The 20,496-nt window shown below is 47.0% G+C and overlaps 1 protein-coding gene across 3 annotated transcripts in view; it reads right to left on the bottom strand.

Annotated features, from left to right (window-relative positions):
- JPH3 (junctophilin 3) overlaps positions 1–20,496 on the bottom strand; it is a 134,801-nt gene that overhangs the window by 22,263 nt on the left and 92,042 nt on the right. For all 3 annotated transcript variants that reach the window (XM_084644315.1, XM_084644317.1, XM_084644316.1), the window contains exon 4: positions 10,145–11,064. In XM_084644315.1, coding sequence (XP_084500441.1) covers positions 10,145–11,064 — 920 coding nt within the window. The remainder of the gene's footprint in view (positions 1–10,144; positions 11,065–20,496) is intronic.

The following is a 20,496-nucleotide window of genomic DNA, read 5'->3' as shown; positions in this document are numbered from 1 at the left end:
AAAGATGGTGCAGAATGGTACTCACTACGCTTTGGGGCACTTTGGGGTGGTCTCTTCGGAGAGTCGGTTGTCTAATAAGTGTGAGCTCCCGTGCAGGGTGCAACACACCCTAGAGGTGGGCCAGCGCTGGGACATCAGTCTTCTGTGCTTGGCACGCTAGGCTGCTGCTCCCTCTTTGAATGCTAAGCCTCTGAGTGGGACTGCTGCTTGCCTCGACCAACATGGTTCGGAAGAATCCAAGTACTGGGGCAGGCTAGAATGCAAAACTGAATGGGAGGGGGCGGGCACTGGATGGAATAGCCGGCACCTTTGTCTCAGCTGCTGCAGTTGGGTAGCACAGGGAATGAGATACACAGTAGGACAGCCAGAGGCCCTGAATGGCCCCCACTCATAGTCATTTTTAATTATACAGATTTGTTTATTTCATGAAATGGCGCAATTAGTTCCCTGCTTCTCCCTCCTTCCCTTCCTTCTTCATTATAACAAGGCTCATCTGCCCATTCCGGTTGGAACAAGGCAGGGGTGGATGCCCTCATTAAGCCAGTCTTCATACCACAGTGCAGATCTATTTAAAAACCTCCTTGCGAGACAGAGATCATTTCTCCTCTGGAGCTGCTTGATTCATTTCACATCTGGGGAGGCGGGGGCCCAGGGGAAGGAGGACAGGGAGGATGGGGCTCTGCCTTTGAAAAGCTCAAGCTTGCTGGAAAGGCATATGCTGTTGCGTAGCAACGAGGTCAAAGGAAGCCAACCAAATGGAAGGATTTCTGAGGGAGCCTCCTGGCAGCCAGGTAGCTGCTCTGGACTGGTTTGTGCAAATCTCTTTGCCTGTAGCCAACCCTTTTGGGTGCCGAATTCCTTCTCTGCTTGCTGCCAAGTTGGAGCGAGGCTAAATACTGTGATGCAGATTGTTATTCACAGTGCTAGCTCCATTTCAAAAGATGATTGGGTTTCACATGCTTTCCCCTTGGATCAACAGGATAATAGGTTGCTGATGGGTATCAGTTTGGTTGTTTCTGCTGGCAGGGTAGCACAGTGATGCAAAAACCCACTGGGTCTCAGCCACTCATCAGCCAGTGCAGGATGGCTCCCTAGAGCACGTTCTCTAGCCTTTGGTCCAGTCACCGTTTAAATGTCCCAAGTGACAGTGTTTCTGCCCCTTTTCCTATTCATGTGCTCAATCTAGTAGATCAAATTAACCACATACAAGAGGCAAACTTACATGCCAGCCAGCCTGAATGCTGCTCAGGCAGATGGCATGTGGTACCCTCTCTGTGCTTCTGTCTCATTGCTGAACAGAGTTGTAGAACAGGACCAGATGTGGCTAGCCTCAGCATTTCTTAATTCTCTGGTCACTACAACTTTCCCCTCTTAAATGCGAGAAAATGTAACCCTGCAATCCTTCCTGAGACCAAACTCCCATGGCAATCATGGAGTTCAATGGAAAGTCGACTGGAATTTTACCCGAGTAGAGGCTGCAGGATTAGGCCCTTAACGTGTGTGCTGGGATACCAAAGTCATGCCCGTGAGAGGTCTGTCAGCTTGTGAAACAGGTGAGCTGAGTTTAAAAATTACCTCTGCGTGTGCAGTTGTCTCTGGGGATTCCTTGCAAAGGGGGGCAGCTGATGTCTGACATTCTTTCAGCCTACAGCTTCTCTTTGCTTTTCACATTTGCCCTTTCTCTACCCCTCCTGAGCTAACTCCAAGGAGGACTATGCATGTAGTGATCTCTCCGCTGGGAATGGCCCACCCATTGTAAAGGCGTTGGAATGTCTTAGCAGAGGGGCCAGATTTCTGATAATATGCTAGCTAATCGAATAAAAAGTTTTGTGACCTTTCAGAGCTTTTGCTTCAACTCCAATTGTAAACTTTTAAATGCTGCTTATGCCTGGGCTTCTGATGCGACAGCATTGTGCTTGAACTTCCACTAAAGGTCTACGTATCCCCTTCCTGTCCCCTGCAGTCACAGGAAGCTGACTGTCCTGGGATATGTGTCATCTTTTCCTGATTCCTCTTTGGTGCCCTGGAGGAAGATGAAACACTCTGAGGCAAGTGAGCCCTGGAGGAAATTCAGGCCTGTCCTCAAGCTGGCAACAGGTTGGTAAACTCCCGTGAACGTTTTAGAACCAGCAGATAAAGTGACTTCACTGTACTGTAGACCATGCTGGACCTTTAACAAGGGAAACCCATATTGAGACAAAAGAAAAAATCCCTTTTACTTTGAGGCCCTGTGATTTGAGATGCCACACACAGCTCTAGCCGTTCAGTGGCATTTTATTTAATTCTTGCCCCACTTTAGCTATCTGGTAACTGATCATTCGATTCAGAGAGAAGCCCAAATCAAAACCTGGGACTGACACGCCTGCAGACTTCGGGGGGGATGGGCCTTCAGAGCCTGAGCTGTTTTGTAGCTAGGGCTCACATGTCATTTGAGGGCAGAGTACTTTATCCCAGCACCTACAAAGAGCCACTGCGCAGAACGGTAAAGAGAGATGTGCTGGTTCTAGGCAGTGACACCAGGAGCTGCAAGGGGTTGTTTTATAATTTCCAGTCCCAATCCCTTGTAAAGTCAGGGCACAGTTTCAAAATTTCACTCCGCAGCCCAGCATCAATGCACAGATTTCCAGACTCTGCTCTACCACGAAGCAGCAGTGTAACTACATGCAGGGTGAATAGCTGGCTGACCACATCCTCAGAAGGGAATTATTATATGGATCCTTCTTTCACTCACTCGCCTTTCCACACTGGGGATGGTAAATTTCAGCAAGAAGATGAAGCAGCTGAGCAGCTCAGGGGCCTGATTCGCTCTTATATGAAGGCCTCTTTACTTCTCCCTGGCAGTGTAAAGGGGCATGGAAGGAGGGGTAAATTATATTGTTGCCAGAGAGGTGTAAATGGGCTTTAGTGAGAATCAGGTCCTTGGCTTTTAAATTCATGACTTCCTGGGCACTGGGGATGTGGATCAAGAGTGATGCTCTGTAAGAAATAAAATGGACCCCTGCTATGAAATAATAATTAATCATAAATATTTTGGGAAGTCTTTATGTTTTGAATGTAGTTTCCAATCTGTCTCTAGCATCAATGTAGTAATAATCTCATCACTGTAGTATCTAAGCACCATAATTTCTGTCTCATTATCCTGTTTGTGTCTAACTGTTATACAGCAACCCAAGTGTCTTACTGGGAATATGGGGGGCCAGGGAGGTGTACCTCACAAATAAAACCACAGCATTGTTAATTAAAATATGAACAATCCATTGTTGTTTGTTATCACAGAGTCCAACCTTTGTTATCTCTGCCATGGAAACTGTAGTGTGGTTACCTAGGAATCCTTCTGGGATCTCTTTAGTGTAATTATCAAGGATGCTGCTCAGCAGAAAGCCTCAGCACTGGGAAAATGCTGAAAAATCAGCAGCTGGATGTCGTTGTTGCTGAATAGTAGCCCCCATGCAATCTATAGGAACATGTCACTGCTAAATAGTTAAAGAGCATTTACCAAGTAAAACATGGGGGTAAATTCTCATTGACACCTGTGCAAAGAGGGACCCCAGTAAGTGAGCACAGGAGTAACCAAGAAGAGAATCTGGCCCCCAATGTAGTTACATAAAAGAAGCAGTCACTTGGTACCAGTGCACAATAAAATAGGGCATTACTGAAAAGCCATATAATACTGCAGCAGGGCGTAGTTAGATGGCAAGTGGATCCATTGTGGTTTATGGTCTCGGTAAGAAACACTGTCTGCTGTTCTATGGGATCTGTACTGATGCCCATCACCTTAGTGTCTGAGCACCTCCCAGACTAATAGCTTGGCATAGCAAGATCTCTTGCGTATTTCTTGGAGCCTCTGCATCATCTCTCTTGCCTGGTTACAGGAAGGGCTGTATGTGAAGGCTGGGGTATGGTGAATCGGTGTGCTTCTCCAGAAGTAACGGGTGCTGTGTAAGTAGTAGACACTGATAGTCAGAATGTAGAGATAATAGAAATTTGATCCTCAGTCCTCAGTCAGAAAAAATTCCCGTGGACTTTCATCAGCCCTTAGGGATTAAGCCCTGGAGCCATGACAGCTATTTATTTGTGTGTGTGTGTTTGTGGGGACCCATCCTGCAAGGTGCTGAGTACCCTCAAGTCCCAATGAAGTCAGCACATCACAGGACAAGGGCCTTACATAATATGCATTTTTGTGTGTGTGAGAATACATTTTATTTACATAGTGCCTAGCTAAAGAAAACCAGCTTGGAGATTTTACAATAAAACAAGAACCGATTAAGGGGCTACATTTTCAAACACGCATTCCTAAATTGTACCTGTGAATTTTGTGTGTCTGTGTGTTTGCAGACGTAATGTAATTCCATCCTACTTATGAGGGTTATATGTATTAGTGCACCTGCACATTCTGCCAGCGTGACTTATGGGCCCATGTTATGGCGAGCTGTAGAGCTGGGTGTGAGTTGCAGGTTCTAGATCCAAATGCCAATGTTTCCGAAGTTTGGGGGTGATCCAGGATTTTAGTTGGCTGAATTATCAGGAGAGGGAGCCAGCCACAAAGCTGAGATCCAGATTTTGATCCTAATTATTGCGTAGTTGCAGTGGTGGTGGGAGTATTCATAGTTCGGGGGTTGGGTGAGGCCCATCTTTAAATATTCACTTCAAAAAGACTAAAACACATACAGGATGACAATAAAAATGAGGCTAAATCCTTCAGCTACATCAAAGGCCTCCTGATATCAAAAGGGTTTTGAAAGGACAATGTCAAGTTGAACATAACACTTCTGTCTGAAAACTATTTACCAAGAGTTGTTAAAGTAATCCCTGAGATGGCTGTACATGAAAGAGATTAGAGGAAAAAATAGTATTTCCTTGCCACCCACCCACCCCCAAATGTGTTTGCTCTGTGCATTTGACAGCACTTTATGCAGAGGCAGTTTATGGATAATTTTATGGATAATTCTCCATGCCTACTGACGAGAGAACAAGAAGTAATGAGCTTAATTTGCAGCAAGGAAGACTTAAGTTCGGTATTAGGAAAAACTTTCTAACTCTAAGGACAGTTAAGCAGTGAAAGAAGTTAAGTGTGGACTCCCCATCAATGGAGGTTTTTAAGAACAAGTTGGGCAGATGCGTCAGGGATGTCTAAATAACCTTAGTCCTACCTCAACATATGGGGATGGACTAGATGACCTCTTGAGGTCCCTCCCTACGTTTCTGTGATTTTATAATTTTACAGTTTGTTGTGTATAGTCACTGTGACATAGTTATCCACTGGCTTTAAAGGGAGGTGATAGGCAAGCATGGACCAGTCCTGGCTCAGCCCTAAACCAGGGCATTCTGGGGGATGTCATCTAACGGGACTAATACGTGGTCGTCTCAGGAACAGATGACAGGAATCAAGTGGCTGCCGGACTATATATATATGGTCAGTAAAGAGAGTGCTTAGGGAGACATTGGACCTGTTGTGAGTGTCTCTAGGGAGGGAGACCTCAGACATGAAGTGTGGTGCTGTGGAAGTAGCCTTGAGAGAGGGCTGTGGCAAAAGGCTGTGGTGAGACAGGAGGTCTTGGAAGGCTAAGATCAAGGCCTGAATGTGGAAAGACCCCAGGAACCCCATTGCCCAGATATGCAGATAAGCCCCATTCACACCAGTGTAAAGCAGAAAAGGGGCCTAAGCCAACGGCCTGGAAGACAGTGGAAGTCTTTCCCTAGACTTCAAAGGGCATTGGATCAGGCCCAGGCAGAGAGACAAATGTGGGTGAACTGAACAGCCATTCAGAGTCCAAACAATGTTCGCGTTGACCAGCCCAACCTGCCAAATGACAGCGGGAGCTGGGGGTGGGAAGAGACCTTTACAAGCAGCCGCTAGGAGAGATTCACTCTCAGTCGCCCGTCTTCCTAAACGTCAGGTGGAAAGAGTCTCTGTTGGCGCAGGGAGTGGGTGTTAGTTCATTACGGAGGCAGCAACCGGTCGCTATTTTTATCACTTGTTTTGTATTCTTTGGGACTCAAGGTGACTACATTTTCTCCATCCTGAGGTGCAATCCCTTTAAAATGCTTTGAAAGCCTCTGAAAGAGCTGAGAAAGGAACATTTGTCACCTACGTAGGCTGGGAGGTTCTATTTCTGGGGAAAGCTGCTGGATTTCATCCGCCCTGCTTCCTTCCCCCTTTAAGCATTGACTCATATCACCTTCTTCTCTCAGGTATCCTCCCCCTGGCTCAATACCTGGCCAAGCAGCCTTCGCTGACACCCTCATCACTTCCACTGTGATACCTCAGCAGAGGCGTGCTAATTACAGGCTGGCTGGCTCCCTTTCACTTTCCCTGATGACAGTGAAACATGCTTAGGATATCTCAATAGAGAATGAGCCTCTTAAAAAAACAAAACCCGGCGGCCACTGGAATTTTTCTCTTTCTGTTTATAATGCCTTGCCGGTCGTTGAAATTGAACAGGGACATTTCTGTGGTCTAATCAAACAAAGCTCCCATAACAAGAGTTGTCCTTGAGTTGTTTGAAATAAGACAGGATTTTAGCGAATAACTGAGAAAACCAAAGCTGCATCTGACAACATCTGGGGGTGAGGGGAAATGTGTTAGAGGTGAACACAGATTTTTGGTAGCATGGATTGTACCCAAAAGTGGACAGGGCTTTTCTAATGAACATCTGTGAAAGGAGAACGTCAAAGGACCAATTGTTCGTCCTGCTGAAATCAAGAGGTGGTTTGTCATAGACTTCATTGAGACCGGAATTTGTCCCTGTAATCGCTTCATCTAAATAAATGTGATCATAAAATATCAGCTTTGGAAGGGACCTCAGGAGGTCATCTTAATCCAACCCCCTGCTCAAAGTAGGACCAATCCCCATTTTTGGCCCCAGATCCCTAAATGGCCCCCTCAAGGCTTGAACTCACAACCCTGGGTTTAAGCAGGCCAATGCTCAAAGCCCTGAGCTATCCCCTCCCTCTGCTAGCACTCCTGCTAAATTACGATAATCTAATGAAACTGTCTGGTATCAGTTCATGTCTGAATTCTGGCCTGACTGAGGTCCCACAACACTCATTAGCTTGCCTGGGAGATGCAGCTGTTTAGCCCCTTTGCAACTCAAGTCATGTATTTATTCTCCCCTCCCTAAAAACATGATGAATTTTGTGCTGATGAGTAAAAGGGCTGCTGGCATTTTAAAGACTCTGTTCCTCCATACCTCCCCAAAGATTAGTTCTCTTTTTCAAAGACTGGTCCAGAGGCTACAGAAAGCGATGGACCACTCAAACGTAGGACAGATTTCTGCATCATACAGTCCCCGCAACCTGACAATACAGGAGCCAGTACACGCCCATCCATGTCCAAATGGTGGCAAGCCGCTGCATGTTGATGTGAGTTTGTTCTGGGTGTGCAGGTCCACACACACACAGAAACATCAAGGTTTGGGGTTTTTTTACTTTTTCTTTTAAATTTTTCATATGAACTGAGTACTGGCTTGAGAGCCCTGAAGACTGAAATCCCCTGACTACTCACAGAAAGCACATGCCAAAGCAGCGCATGCTGCCCAACCTCTTCCTCCCCTCGCCGGTTGTTCAGCCCTGGCCTGGAGGGATCACATCTAGAGGGAAGGCACCGCCTCCACAGCATTTCAACGCCTTGGGCGCTCCTATAATGCTAATAACAAGGGGTGGGACTAGTGCCAGCTGTGATAATGGCTTCGCTGGGAACTGACCTGAACCCACCCTGTTCACTTCACATAGGGCACATAATCACTATTGGATGGTCATTACTTGTGGTCGTTACTGCGCTGGGGCTGGATTTGGACTGATCACCCAGAGGAGAGAAGCTACTGCAACTAGGAGCCAGTATTCTGGTTTCAATAGTGGCTCCTGTTGAGCTGGTTTATGGTCGATTATTTTTAAAACCGCTTGTCCTGCAAGAGTGATGCTCAAGGATGTTCTAGGTAGGTCAAAAATAGACCTGCCCAGCTAACAGCCTCCCTTTCTTCCACTTTCGGAAGCAACCCAGTTGTCTTTGAGATGAGAAATGTCTTTTTCAGCAAACAGCTTCACAAACGACAACGCTGGGCATGGCAGAAAAGCAGGGCCGCTGTGCAAGCTGTCCGCTGTGTGGGAGCGCACGGACTTTTGCAGGAGCTGTGGTTTGCGTTCTGCAAAACCTCTCTGCCAGGAGGCTCTGCATCAGGACTGCCCACGTGCTGGAGGCAGCCTGCTGGAAATAGGAAGGCTTGTCTAAAACTGGCATTCTAAGTTGTGCTCTGGGGAGGCTGGATGGACTTAAAGCTGCTTTGAAAAACTTAATGCCTGTCTGGGAAGTCCAGAGTGGCAATGCTTTGCACAGGTTTGGGGTTCCCACTCATGAACCCTGTGGCTCTGACGGCACAGAGCTAAAAGGTGCTATGTCCTTTTCCTGGTTCTGATACTGCTTCACTGTGTGATCTTGGACAAGGGGCTTAACTGCTCTGTGCCTCAGTTTTCCCATCTGTAAAATGGAGCTAATCACACACGGCTACCTTTGGGTATAGTGAGGCTAAACTCACTAATGTTGGTGAAGTGTTTGGAGATCCTTGAAGGTGCAACATGCTATATGTATGCAACATTGTCTTGTTGTTATGCTGTGGATGGGTGATGCTTTGTGTCCTAGATATACTCGCTCAACAAGCTCTTTCTGATTACTCCCTCCCTGTCCATGCCACTGGAACCAAACCCTGTTAATGCAGAAAACTCTTTCTAGAACAAAGAGTCACCAGCAACATGGGTTATTTAAATCCACATATCATCTATCACTCTGTATTTCATTAACTTCAACTCAAACCTTCGCCATCTGTTCCACCCTTGGTTATGAATGTGAGAAAACCAAACATGGTGCTTCACAGTTATAGCACTTAGAAATATGATGTGCATTCGAATGGCTTGTCTGTGCATCTTTACATGCAGGCTGTGCCTGCTAGTTAGTCAGTAATAACTGTCTTGTATTAATGTTTGTTTAGATCTGAAGCCAGGGTTTGAGCGCCAGTTCCCTGTGTGTGTGATCTATATCGTAACTATGTCTCCAGCACATAGGTTGGGTTCAACTCCTGTGAACTGCAGAAGCTTGTCTAACTCTGGGGGAGTATATGATGTACTGAGTTTGTGTGCATAAGTAACGTCACCTGCTAGATCCTAGCCCACAACAAGGGCTGGATTTCACCTTTAGCTCCTGTGACAGAGCCCTGTGCATTGGTGCTAACAGATCAGTTGTTTAGGCCCTGCTCCCTGCAGATATTTAGGGCCAGACAAAGCACCTACACGCTCCCAGTGGCTTCCATAGTGTTTAGTGCTATGCAGCTCACTCCCAGGAGTTAAACTAGAATCTGGATCATCCCTTATCCAGAAATTCAGAGAACAGTCCTAATTTTCTTGGGCCTCTTCCATGACTGTCGTATAGCACAATTAAAGGATCCCATTCGTTTCAGGCTTTGCAATGCAACATCACTATGGCACAAGAACATTGCATCACACTTGGTGATACACTGTGCTGCAGTGACATAACATCACGGTACACTGTTGCAGTGGCATGAGGTAAAGATTCAAATACAGAGATGTTGCAACTGGGTTATTTCATATTGTTGGACCAAAACAAGGCTTTGCCAGGCCTAGCGATAAAATGGTATCAACAAGAGCTGCATGGACCTGCACTTTTTTGCTGGGTGAATTTTCATATAGGCAGGAACCTGATAATTATTTTGTCCTTTCTGAGGGTGCTGGGTTTTTATTGGGTGGAGGGAGGGTGGTTTGCAACGATTCATACATTTGATCAAGTCTGAGTCCTGCTGGGATTTAATTGTCACAAAATTTTATCTTGTAATAAATCACATTTCCCTGCTTATACCCTCCCACACCTAATGTGGAAAACTTGCCATTTCCCCAGAGACATTTTGCCAGTAAAGCAAGCTGCAAAAACCACCTTTCAATGTACTTGATACCTTGTGTAGAATGGGAGGTGGGGGGAATTTAAGGTACTAAAGGTGGTTGGTTGGGGGGGGGCAGTTTTTCTCATGGTGTAAATTTTCTTCCACACCTTTCTAACATTGCAACAGTTCTGAACCAGCTCAGGTTTGCCTTGGCATCTGCTTCCTGAGTCAAGTTCAGTGACACAAGTTTGTCTACTTACCGTACTGGACTTGAGCTCATCCCCATTTTCCTCCTCGGATTCTAGTGCAACAGGTAAGGATTTCTGTGGCGGGGAGAAGGTTAAGTCCCACCTTAATAGCCGGGGTTCCGCTTTGTCCCCGAACCTCAGATTTTCCAGTTTCTGCACTGTGGGCTCAGCAGAGGAAGCTGGCCTGAAATTCTCTTTGTTCTGGGACTTAGACCTCAGTCTCTGAACCCGAAAGCCCCGGTCTTCCCCACGGTGTTCCTCAGCCAGGCTCCTGCAGGCGCCTGCTTTACTATAGTGTCTTTTTTGGGTGTGAAACTCTTGCATGTAAGAATCCATCCTCATGAGGGGTTTCATTTCCATCTCGTAATTGCTCAGTTTCTCCTCATCCAGCTCAAGCAGCTTGGCACTCCCTGAGCTGTGGTTGTGGGACCTGTGGTGGGAAGTCCAAGAAACTGCAGCTGGGGAATCTGTCCACCTCTCTCTTTGCTTGTGGTTGGAGGCCTTATGTTTGTGCCCTCCACTCCGGCCTCCGTAATCTTCAGGGATGGAGGCAGACCCCAAATGACTGCTGCGCAGGGTCCCGCTTCTAACGCCACGCGTCCCGCCTGCTTGGTCTTCGCTCCAGCTGTTGGGTCTCAAGTAGTCTCCGCCTCGTCCCTCCAGCAACATCTGGATCTCCCCACCCCTCTCTTCGTCCACCGACACCTGCCTGGAGAAATGGGCGCTCTTGGTCCTGCAGGTGGGGCCCAACGGCGGAGTGGAGGAGGGGCTGGCAGGGAAGCTTTGCAGGGGGCTGTCGTCGGGAGTGAGGTCAGAAGGGGTGGTGCCTTTCCTGTACAGCTCTGGGCTTTCTTGCTGGAGCGGGGTCCCTGTGGAGAGGACCTCGATGTCGTCGCTTGAGTTCTGACGCTTTGGCCTCTGGCACTCGAGCCCTTTTAAATGAGGAGAGAGAGAGAAAGAGAGAGAGAGAGAGACAGGGTTACTGCTATTCTGTGAGAGCATCACAGGGCCTTTCAGGGTAAAGAACAGGACTGACCGTATCGGACACCAGAGGTCAGGCCCATGACAACAACCTTCTCCCTGCTCCAAGACCGACAGAATAGACTTGGCTGGTTTCAGACTGTGCCTGATACTGCCCACAGCATCCAAAGTGCTGTACGTTATGACGAGCTGGAGCCTGGCAGGGCAGGGATCATGCAGACAGGCCCAGCAGGCACCACACATGTTCTGCAGTGGCTCACATCATAGCCTGGTGTGGGGCAAGGGAGTGCTGGCTGGGGCGCTCGGGTGATCTGCCAGGCATTTCAAAATACCTTCTTCTGTCTGGCCAACTCACCTGTGATGTGCAGATGGGCCCTGGAACAACACTGATGCTTTGTCCTTGTTCTCTTCCCTTTGAGGTCCTTAAGGCACAGAGAGGCCAACGGTGTTCATAAGGCCCCCCAGGGAAAAGCTGTGGCTGGATCCCCGATCCTAGTCCTGGGCACTAGCCACGTGGCCATTCTCTGCCCATACCACTGAGCATCTCATTCACAGTATGTACGTGAAACCCCTTTCTCTTCCCTACTACCGCACGTCCAGCAGTGGGACTGAAGTCCACTAGACAAGTGGGCTACCCATCTGAATTGGTTTGACAATGCAAAGGTCATTTTGTCTGGAACTGGCAGGACTAGAGATGAGCTTGAATCAAACCCCCAGATTGAAACAGCAAGGAACTTAGGGAAAGTTCAGAGCCAGATCTGAACTTGACAGTTGTCCCCTGTCTCTACAATGGGTCCAAACATCCCTGCACTTTGAGAGCATTAGGGTCAGGATTCTGAGCTGAACTTTACTCTGAAGATAATCTAAAGTTGCAGGCTTCTGGAGCCAAATGTAATAAATTTGTTAGTCTCTAAGGTGCCACAAGTACTCCTTTTCTTTTGACTGAGGCAAGACTCTGATTGAGAACTGGCCCCCCGGAACTGGCCCCAGTTTTTTTGAAGGGCTGGATGATGTTATAGACTTATAGGCAGGGCAGTAGTTCATGACTAGCATACTGTGCTTTCAAAGCAATGCACCATGGTGGCCCTGAGTGCCTAGGAGACTTGAGACTCACTAGGATGAAATGCCTGTTCACGTTCCATGAGAATCCCTCTGAGTCTCCATTATTGCTGAATCTAGTTTATGAGGAAGTAAGCAGAATGCACCCTGATGCCACCCCACACAGTGTACCCTGCAGAGTGCATTTCTGCATGGCATCTGCATCCTACACACATCCTCATCAGCCAATCAGCATTCAGATTCCCTCCCCATTCCAAATTTTCAAACCCTACTATTTGCTGTTGGAAGGATGTGGTGTCTTCGATTTAAGCTGTTTGGATGAACCAGTACTCTGGCCAGTTATATTAAAAATAATACTTTGTAGTCACATGTAAGGATCTCAAAGCCCCTCACAAATTAGTTAACTCAGCCTCATAACTCCTCTGAAGTGCCCAGTTTTATTATACTAATTCTGCAGTAGCGGAAACTGAGACAAAGAGATTAAGTGACTTGGCCAAGGTCATGCTGTGAGTCAGTGGCAGAACTAAGACTAGAACCCAGGCATCCTGCCTCCCCATCTCCTGCTCTACCAATGTCACTTTGCTGCCTCCATTGTTTACAGACACATTTGCACTCTGCTTGCTCTCACAGTGGGCTTCTCAGAAAAACCAACTCCATCGCACAGTACAGCAAGAGGGAAAATGTGACTTTGCCATGCTTGGGCTATGCTGGTGACTGCATTTTCCAGTAGGACCTAGTCAAGTGTGATGGGACAGCAAGATAAATTTCACATGTCAGCCTGATTACTCGGCTATGAAAGCAGCATTTTATTAATCCCTTAACAAACACCAGTGAGTCCAAGGAAGCAGTGAAAGCCAAAGGTTCTTAATGCTCGTTTAACACACCAAAAGCATATTTGTTCCCAGCTAAAGCCATGCTAAGTTACATGAAAGACTTGATATCTGTATTAACTGCCTTACACCCCTCAAATACACCTAATTGCAATTGCTATGGCTAGATGAGAAATGAGTCTCAAAAAGGAAGAACTCAATTTTCTTGCCATGGTTTAAAAATAAACGCTATGAAATGCCTGCTTTAATTTCTGCCTGATCCTGCTGGATAATTTGCTTTGTGTCATCTTGTTCCTCCTCAAGCACACAAGAGAGACTCTAGCTCAAGAAGGCAAGCCAGGAAAGAAATTATGGTCAGGAAATAGCAGAAGTCTGTTTGCTGTCTCTGAAGTAGTACTGGACTAGACTCAAGCCATACCTCAGATTCAAGTTATCTCCTTGAAAGATGTCTCCAAGCAGAGGTTACTTCCAGAGCAGAACCTTTAGCCAGGTTCTTGGGAATATTAACCTGAGCCTAGATAAGTGATGTAGTATGTTAACATTTTATTGTAACCTTGTCTTAATGAAAAGTTTAAAAAAAAACAAAAAAAGTGCAGTGTGAGTTCACCCGAACAAAAGGAAAGCACTCTTATTTCGTAGCTTAGACTTGGCAGAAGAATCAAGTGGTCTCTAGCTCAACTCAAAGCAAACAATCTGTGAGCCCATGGTTCCCCTTTTAGCACAGACCTGAATCCACAACGTACCCAGATCCAAATCATGATGATGCTTAGATCTTATTTTTATTATTATTATTGCAATAGCACCTAGAGGCCTCAACTGCAACTAGGGCTCGATTGTGCGAGGCGCTGTACGGACACAAAGTCAGAGACAGTCCCTACCTCAAAGAGCTTGCAATCTAAACAGACAAGACAAAGGAAGGCTCATTATGAGAGCTAGTCAAAAATTTTCTGTTGAAATCGGTTTGCAATGGAAACCTGGGTTTTCAATTCAATGATGCCTTTGTGAAAAGTGTCCACTTTCCACAGAAAATTGTTTTTTTTTGAAAAATGGCTGAAAACTGAAATATTTCAGCTGAAAATGGGAGCTGTAATGTCTTATAGGGGTTGCAGTTTGCTCCTCTTGCCCCCGTTCTCCTCTAGGAGCTGGGATCCCCAGTTGGACTACATCTCCCATAATGCACCATGAACAGGGACTCCTATGCACTGCTTCCCCCAGTGAAGAGGGGGGAACCATGATGCATTATGGGAGATATAGTCAAGCTGGGGATCTCAGCCCTCAGAAGGGAACTGGGACAAGAGGAGTGAACGACAATTCCCATGTTCTCTGAAATAATTTGATTTAAGAGTTTTCATTGAAAGTTGCCAGCTCAAATTATTACTCCTGTTTGCCATATGGGGAACTGAGGCACCGACAGATTTAAGTGACCCCACAAGAAGGCCGTGCCAGAATCAGGAATTGGATCCAGTTCTCCTAAATTCTAGTCCAGGGCATTAACCTCCCTTTGATATCCTTCCTTCTTACTCTGTCTCATGAGAATTCAGTGAGAATTTGCTTGAGTTAAAACTAAGTGGGGAGCTCAGGGTTGGCCCCATATGCAGTGAGAGTGAGGATGTACATCTCACATAGGAGTCCCTTCAGATTGCTGTTAGGAATTGTCAGACTGGATGAGACCGAAGGTCCATCTAATCCAGGATCCTGTTGCTGAAATGCACCAGCACCAGATGCTTCAGAAGAAGGTGTAAGAACCCTGCAGTAGCAGGTAGGTCTCATCCTGGTCTCTAATAGTTAGACATTGGCTTAAGCCCTGAAGCAGGAGATTTACTATTCCTCCCAGAATTTTTATTTATTAATTATTCCGGCTCTGGATATTCTTGTTGTCTGTATAAATATCCAGCCCCTTTTTGAATCGTGCTAAGTTCTCGGCCTCAACAATTTGCTGTGGCGGTGAGTTCCAGACTAGTAATGTGTTAAGTGAAAAAGTATTTCCTTTTATCGGTTTTGCATTTGCTACTTTTTAATTTTGTAGAATCTCCCCTTGTTGGCCTCCAAAGGGTACAGCTCCTGAGAATAGTCTGGGCATCTCCCTCACCAAACTGAATTTACCATGGGTGCATCTACAGCATAGAAATGGGGTTCCTCCACTTCAGGGACAGAGGCCAGTCTGTGTGTGTGGAATGAACTTTTACCCTAACCTCTTTGTTCTTCCTGACTAAACTCTAAAGCACCCCTTACCTCCCCCACCCCCGCAGGGTGCTTCTTGAACATCCTTTCCTAGAGAAAGCTTAAAACCAGGGGCAAGATTTCTAGAATCCAGCAGCTCCCATTGCGCTCAGTGGAGGAGTGGGGGATGGGAATTTCCCAGTGTTCTCCAGGAGAGTCAAGGGTGGGAATTCCCCAATGTTCTCAAAGGGGGGCAAGGAGGGGGCAGGAATTCCTCATTGTTTCTCAAGGGGGGGAGTCGGGGATGGGAATTCCCCATTGTTCTCAATGAGAGCTGCTGAGTGCTAAGCACTTTTTAAATTTGTCCCAAATAAGTTTCCTTTGAGAGCCTTACTGCTTCTTTGCATCTTTTAAGGACAGGTGATCAGTGTGGCAGAAAGACGTAATCTTGGGCCTTCTTACACTTTGAGCTTGTACCCACCTCAGTCTGCCAAGCCACTGAGCCAGCTCTCCCCCCCCCCCCAAAGTGTCCAGATTAATTTGTTTAGATGAGGTTGGGGGTTATCTGGCCAAGCCTAAACAATGTTCTCCATATTGCACATCCAGGCTGCCTGGTTATTGCCGCCCCTTGCGGGAGGTTTAGGTGGACTTTAAACTTCCTTGTAAAGTTGGAGGTCCATTTGGGAAATCCATGCCTGCTGCATTGGGGTAAATAGTGGCTTTCACCCTGTAATGGGGTCGACTAGGTGTGGAGGCCCCCTACTGGAGGCCTCACGGCTCTGCATCACCCTGCCCCAGAATAGAGTAGCGGAGAAGTCCTCCAGGCAGCCTAGAATGGCTGCAGAGAACCAACCAATTGGAGGGGCTACTGGAGCGACCAGTCAGGGGCCAGAAGGGCCATATAAAAGTCAAACAGGTGTGGTGACAGTGTAGTTTCTGCCTGGAGCTTGAAGAGGGAGGACCAGGTGCACTGTTGGCTGGTTGACAGGACTGTGGACAAGTCAGTGTGGACAGGCTGAGCCCAGAACTTGGCCTGACCAGCTGAGGGCAGTAAGACTGAGCCAATGGAGGGCTGCTGAAAGCACACCAGCTGTGGGTACCAAGATGTGTCCCAGCTGGATTGTTGAAGAAGGCAGGGACTCTGGGAAGAACCCTTAGAGCTATGGCCCCTTACCAGGGCTGGGGAAAAAACCTGAGACTATACCCTGGAAGGGGGGGACAATGAATGCACCCATGAAAAACTATGCAAGGGATGCTTAATAAGCAATGTCCTGTTCTAGGAGACCTCCTTAATATATCTTTTCCTGTACTGAGTATAATTCTGCTGCCCTTTTATTAGCTCAGTTAAGCCACTGCTCTTTCTCAGTCCCTTGATTAGTGGTTTAAGACAGGTCTCTTTTCTTAATGTGATATTCTCATCTTTAGCCCTTATGTAATATACAGCATGCCAGACGGCTGCACTTTGTGTCCATATTAACCCACCACCCTGGGTAAAAGCATTCAGTTGTTCTCTGAAACATGGGTGTTGCCTTTAAAAGAAACTTGACAGCAGCGCTGTACAATCTTGCCGGCTTGCAGCATCCAAGAATGTTCAACAATTATTATAAGCTAAAATTAGCATTGGAGCATGTGGTATTCCTAGAAGAACCACTGTGAAATTGCAAAAGAGAACACACAACATTCATGTCTGGATTTCAATGAGCTAGCGGACTTGAAGCATCCTTAGCTGGCATTGATCTCTAAAGCCAATGAGCAAAGCACTGAAACGTGCTATGGCCATCTCCTATCGGGTGACATTTAACCCTTTGGTTGTTGCAGTTTCAGCAGAGAGGTTATGGGTCCTGGAGAGGCCAGGCCTTGATGAAGGGAGGTTGGCAAGGGGGCAGCATGGCAAAATCTTGTGCTGCCATTGCCTGTGCTGTACCCATTCTGGGAATACAGTGGGATCAGACGGAAACTCAGAATCCCTGGTTCAATTCCTCGCTCTGCCACAGACTTCCTGTGTGACCTTGGGCAAGTCACTTAGGCCCAGATCCTCCAAGGTATTTAGGCTCCTGATTTCAATGGAAGTTAGGAGCCTACATACCTTTGGAGGATCTGAGCCTTGATCTCTGTGTCTCAAGGCTTGACTATACCAGCATAGCTGTGCCAGGATAACCCATGCAGTGGAGATGCAGCTGCTACCGATGGCAGGGGTTTTTCTGTCCATATAGGAACACCATCTTTCTGAACAACAGGAGCTAGGTTGACAGAAGCATTCCTCCATGGATCTAGCTGCGTCTGCGCTGGGGGTTAAGTCGGCAGAGGTATGTCATCCAGTGGGGTGGATTTTTCATACTCCTGAGCCACATTGCGACGTTGACCTAAATTTTAAGGGTAGACCTGGCCTGAGTTCTCCATGGGTAAAAAGGGGTTAATAGCATTTTCCTGCCTGACAGGAGGACTGGGAGGATACATGTAGGAGGTGTTTAGGTACTATCAAGATTCCTTCCGCACTCTCAACTCTAGGGTACAGATGTGGGGACCTGCATGAAAGACCCCCTAAGCTTATTCTTACCAGCTTAGGTTAAAAACTTTCCCAAGGTACAAACTTTGCCTTCTCCTTGAACCCTATGCTGCCACCACCAAGCGTGTTAAACAAAGAACAGGGAAAGAGACCACTTGGAGATGTCTTCCCCCAAGCCCATCACCTCCTTTTTTGGGAAAGGCTTGATAAAAATCCTCATCAATTTGTTCAGGTGAACACAGACCCAACTCTTGGATTTTAAGAACAATGAAAAATTAATCAAGTTCTTAAAAGAAGAATTTTAATTAAAGAAAAGGTAAAAGAATCCCCTCTGTAAAATCAGGATAGTAAATATCCTTACAGGGTAATCAGATTCAAAACACAGAGAATCCCTCTCGGCAAAACCTTAAGTTACAAAAAGACACAAAACCAGGAATATACATCCCATTCAGCACAGCTATTTTACCAGCCATTAAACAAAAGGAAATCTAACGCATTTCTAGCTAGATTACTTACTAACTAACAGAAGTTCTGAGACTGCATTCCTGATCTGTTCCCAGCAAAAGCATCACACAGACAGACAGACCCTTTGTCGTCCACCTCCACACACATCCCCCCCCCAGCTTTGAAAGTATCTTGTCGTCTCATTGGTCATTTTGGTCAGGTGCCAATGAGGTTATCTTAGCTTCTTAACCCTTTACAGGTGAAAGGGTTTTGCCTCTGGCCAGGAAGGATTTTATAGCACTGTATGCAGAAAAGTGGTTACTCTTTCCTTTATATTTATGACAGGTACCATTGTGATGGGACATGCATACAAAGCTGTCCACCTGGCACCTTTGACCAGCACTGCTTTCACTTTTTAATAAAATGATGCCCTCCACAGTTCCTAATGGTTGCTGATCAAGTATCCTGAGGGATGCTAACTACACTGAAAGGAATTCCACCATGGGGACTGAATGCTGGCCTACAAGAACAAAAGGGCATTTCACCTCAAGTTCACTAGCTCAGTCCCAGCTGGCCTAGATCAGGGAGGTATAATAAAGCCCTGTGTAGTTTGGGTCTTAGCACTAGCCAGGTCACTCACAACTTCCAGTAACAGCAGAGAGAGAGCGCCATGGGGCAATGGAAGAGACTACCAAACGGACGGGGAGGGGAGCATGCTGTTGGGTGGAGACAGGGCATCCCCTCCTGTGCAGGCTGCAGGGATGTATTTGTTTAACATTCTGTGATACTTTACAGAGCTTTAACTAGACAGGAGCCTGCGGCCTCCTCTCTCAAGGAAGCACCACGGCACGTTCTAGGCTGCTGTAGCAGACTATGTGCCCGTCTGTCAAGCGCCTGTGTCTGACTGGAAGACGCTGCAGTTAAGTTGCATTACATCAAGTCACATGCTGGGACTTCACAATCCTGAGAGGTGGCCAGGTGTCCTGCCGCACCAGCAATGCAGTGCGTAGCAGCTGGGCTTTGAGGGAGGGGCAAGCAAGGGACCCGGGTCCCACACCAATGCTTGGAGGCATAAGTGAGAAGTTGGTACCATTCCACAGCCTTGTCTCTGGAGGTTTCACAGCCCAGGAATGTCCCCTTCACTTCCATGTCTCTTTACATCAGTAGATCTAGTGAGAGGCTAACCTTGGGTGGCTCTCAAGGGTGGGAACTTCCTTCCCCCCCATCCCCAAATTCAATCTTAATCCCAAATTCTAGGGCTTCCTCCAGCCCCAGTTGTGTCCTCTTTGTTGCCTAAACCTAAACCAAACCCCTCATCCATGCCCACATCATCCCCTGTCTTGGCTCTTGCCCCATCCTTGGCTCTGGCAACCCCATAGCCTCCTCCAGTTCATTCAAAACCCAGCTGTTGAGATCATCACTTCGTTACCCCCCTGAATCCCTCCACTGGCTCCCCCTTTTCCCACCGTATCTAGCTCAAGTTTCTTGCCCTTACCCTTGGCCCCTCTCTGTGTATCTGCTCTTGTGGCTCATTGAGTTGTCCCTGCCCAGCCTCCCCGACCCTCTCATCTGCTTCACCCACAAGCGTCTTGGCACCTTCTTTCCCACCACCGCTGAAATGTTGAACATCCTCACCCAGCTGCTCTGTCCTTTAAATCCCTTCCCAGAGCCACCGCTCCTGTGGCGTCTGCAGCTTCCTATGGACCCATATGACATTTTCATCATCACCCTTATCTCCCTTTCCTCCATCCCTTCTCCTGCTTGTCACACTCGCTTGTCCCACAGTGGACTGTAAGCTCTCCCATTCTCCTATGTGCAGGTGCAGAACCCTTCACTTCAAGGTCCTGATTGGTTCATTTGATGCTACCACAATACAGATTCCTGACCTCCTCGCTAAATCCAACCTACCCAGATAACAATTGCCATGATCTGCTTTCCCATAGAAACTCTTATTCCATGCCAGCTCTCCTCCCCAGCCCTATATAGCACCCCCATGAGACAACTGCAGCCTGCCAGTCTCCCATCCATTCACCTGCTAGGGACCTTTGCTGCAATTCCCCCTCTCCCCAAGCCAACTGCTTCATTCTGCCCCCATGGCTGGTTCCTACATCACACCCCAATGCTGTGACCCCACATTTCCGTGGGTGCCTGCAAACAGCAAGGCAGGGCTCTAGTGTTGGGTTAAGTGACAGTGATTTTGGACTTTTAAGGGAAAGAAGAGGGGAAATGTAAGAAGAGGCAATCAGGCTAGCTGTAGAAAGGGGAGGGAAGCCTTTTACAGATATTTTGTTTTGTATTTAAAAAGTTCAGTTCAGACAATAACAAATAATATCACACATTTCTGTAGCACATTTCACCTTAAAGAATCCCAAAGCCCTGGGTAA

Source organism: Lepidochelys olivacea (assembly GCF_965140295.1).
Source record: "Lepidochelys olivacea isolate rLepOli2 genome assembly, chromosome: 12".
Taxonomy (NCBI): domain Eukaryota; kingdom Metazoa; phylum Chordata; order Testudines; family Cheloniidae; genus Lepidochelys; species Lepidochelys olivacea.
Note: the sequence above shows the minus strand (reverse complement) of the source record. Positions and strands in the feature narration are given on the sequence as shown.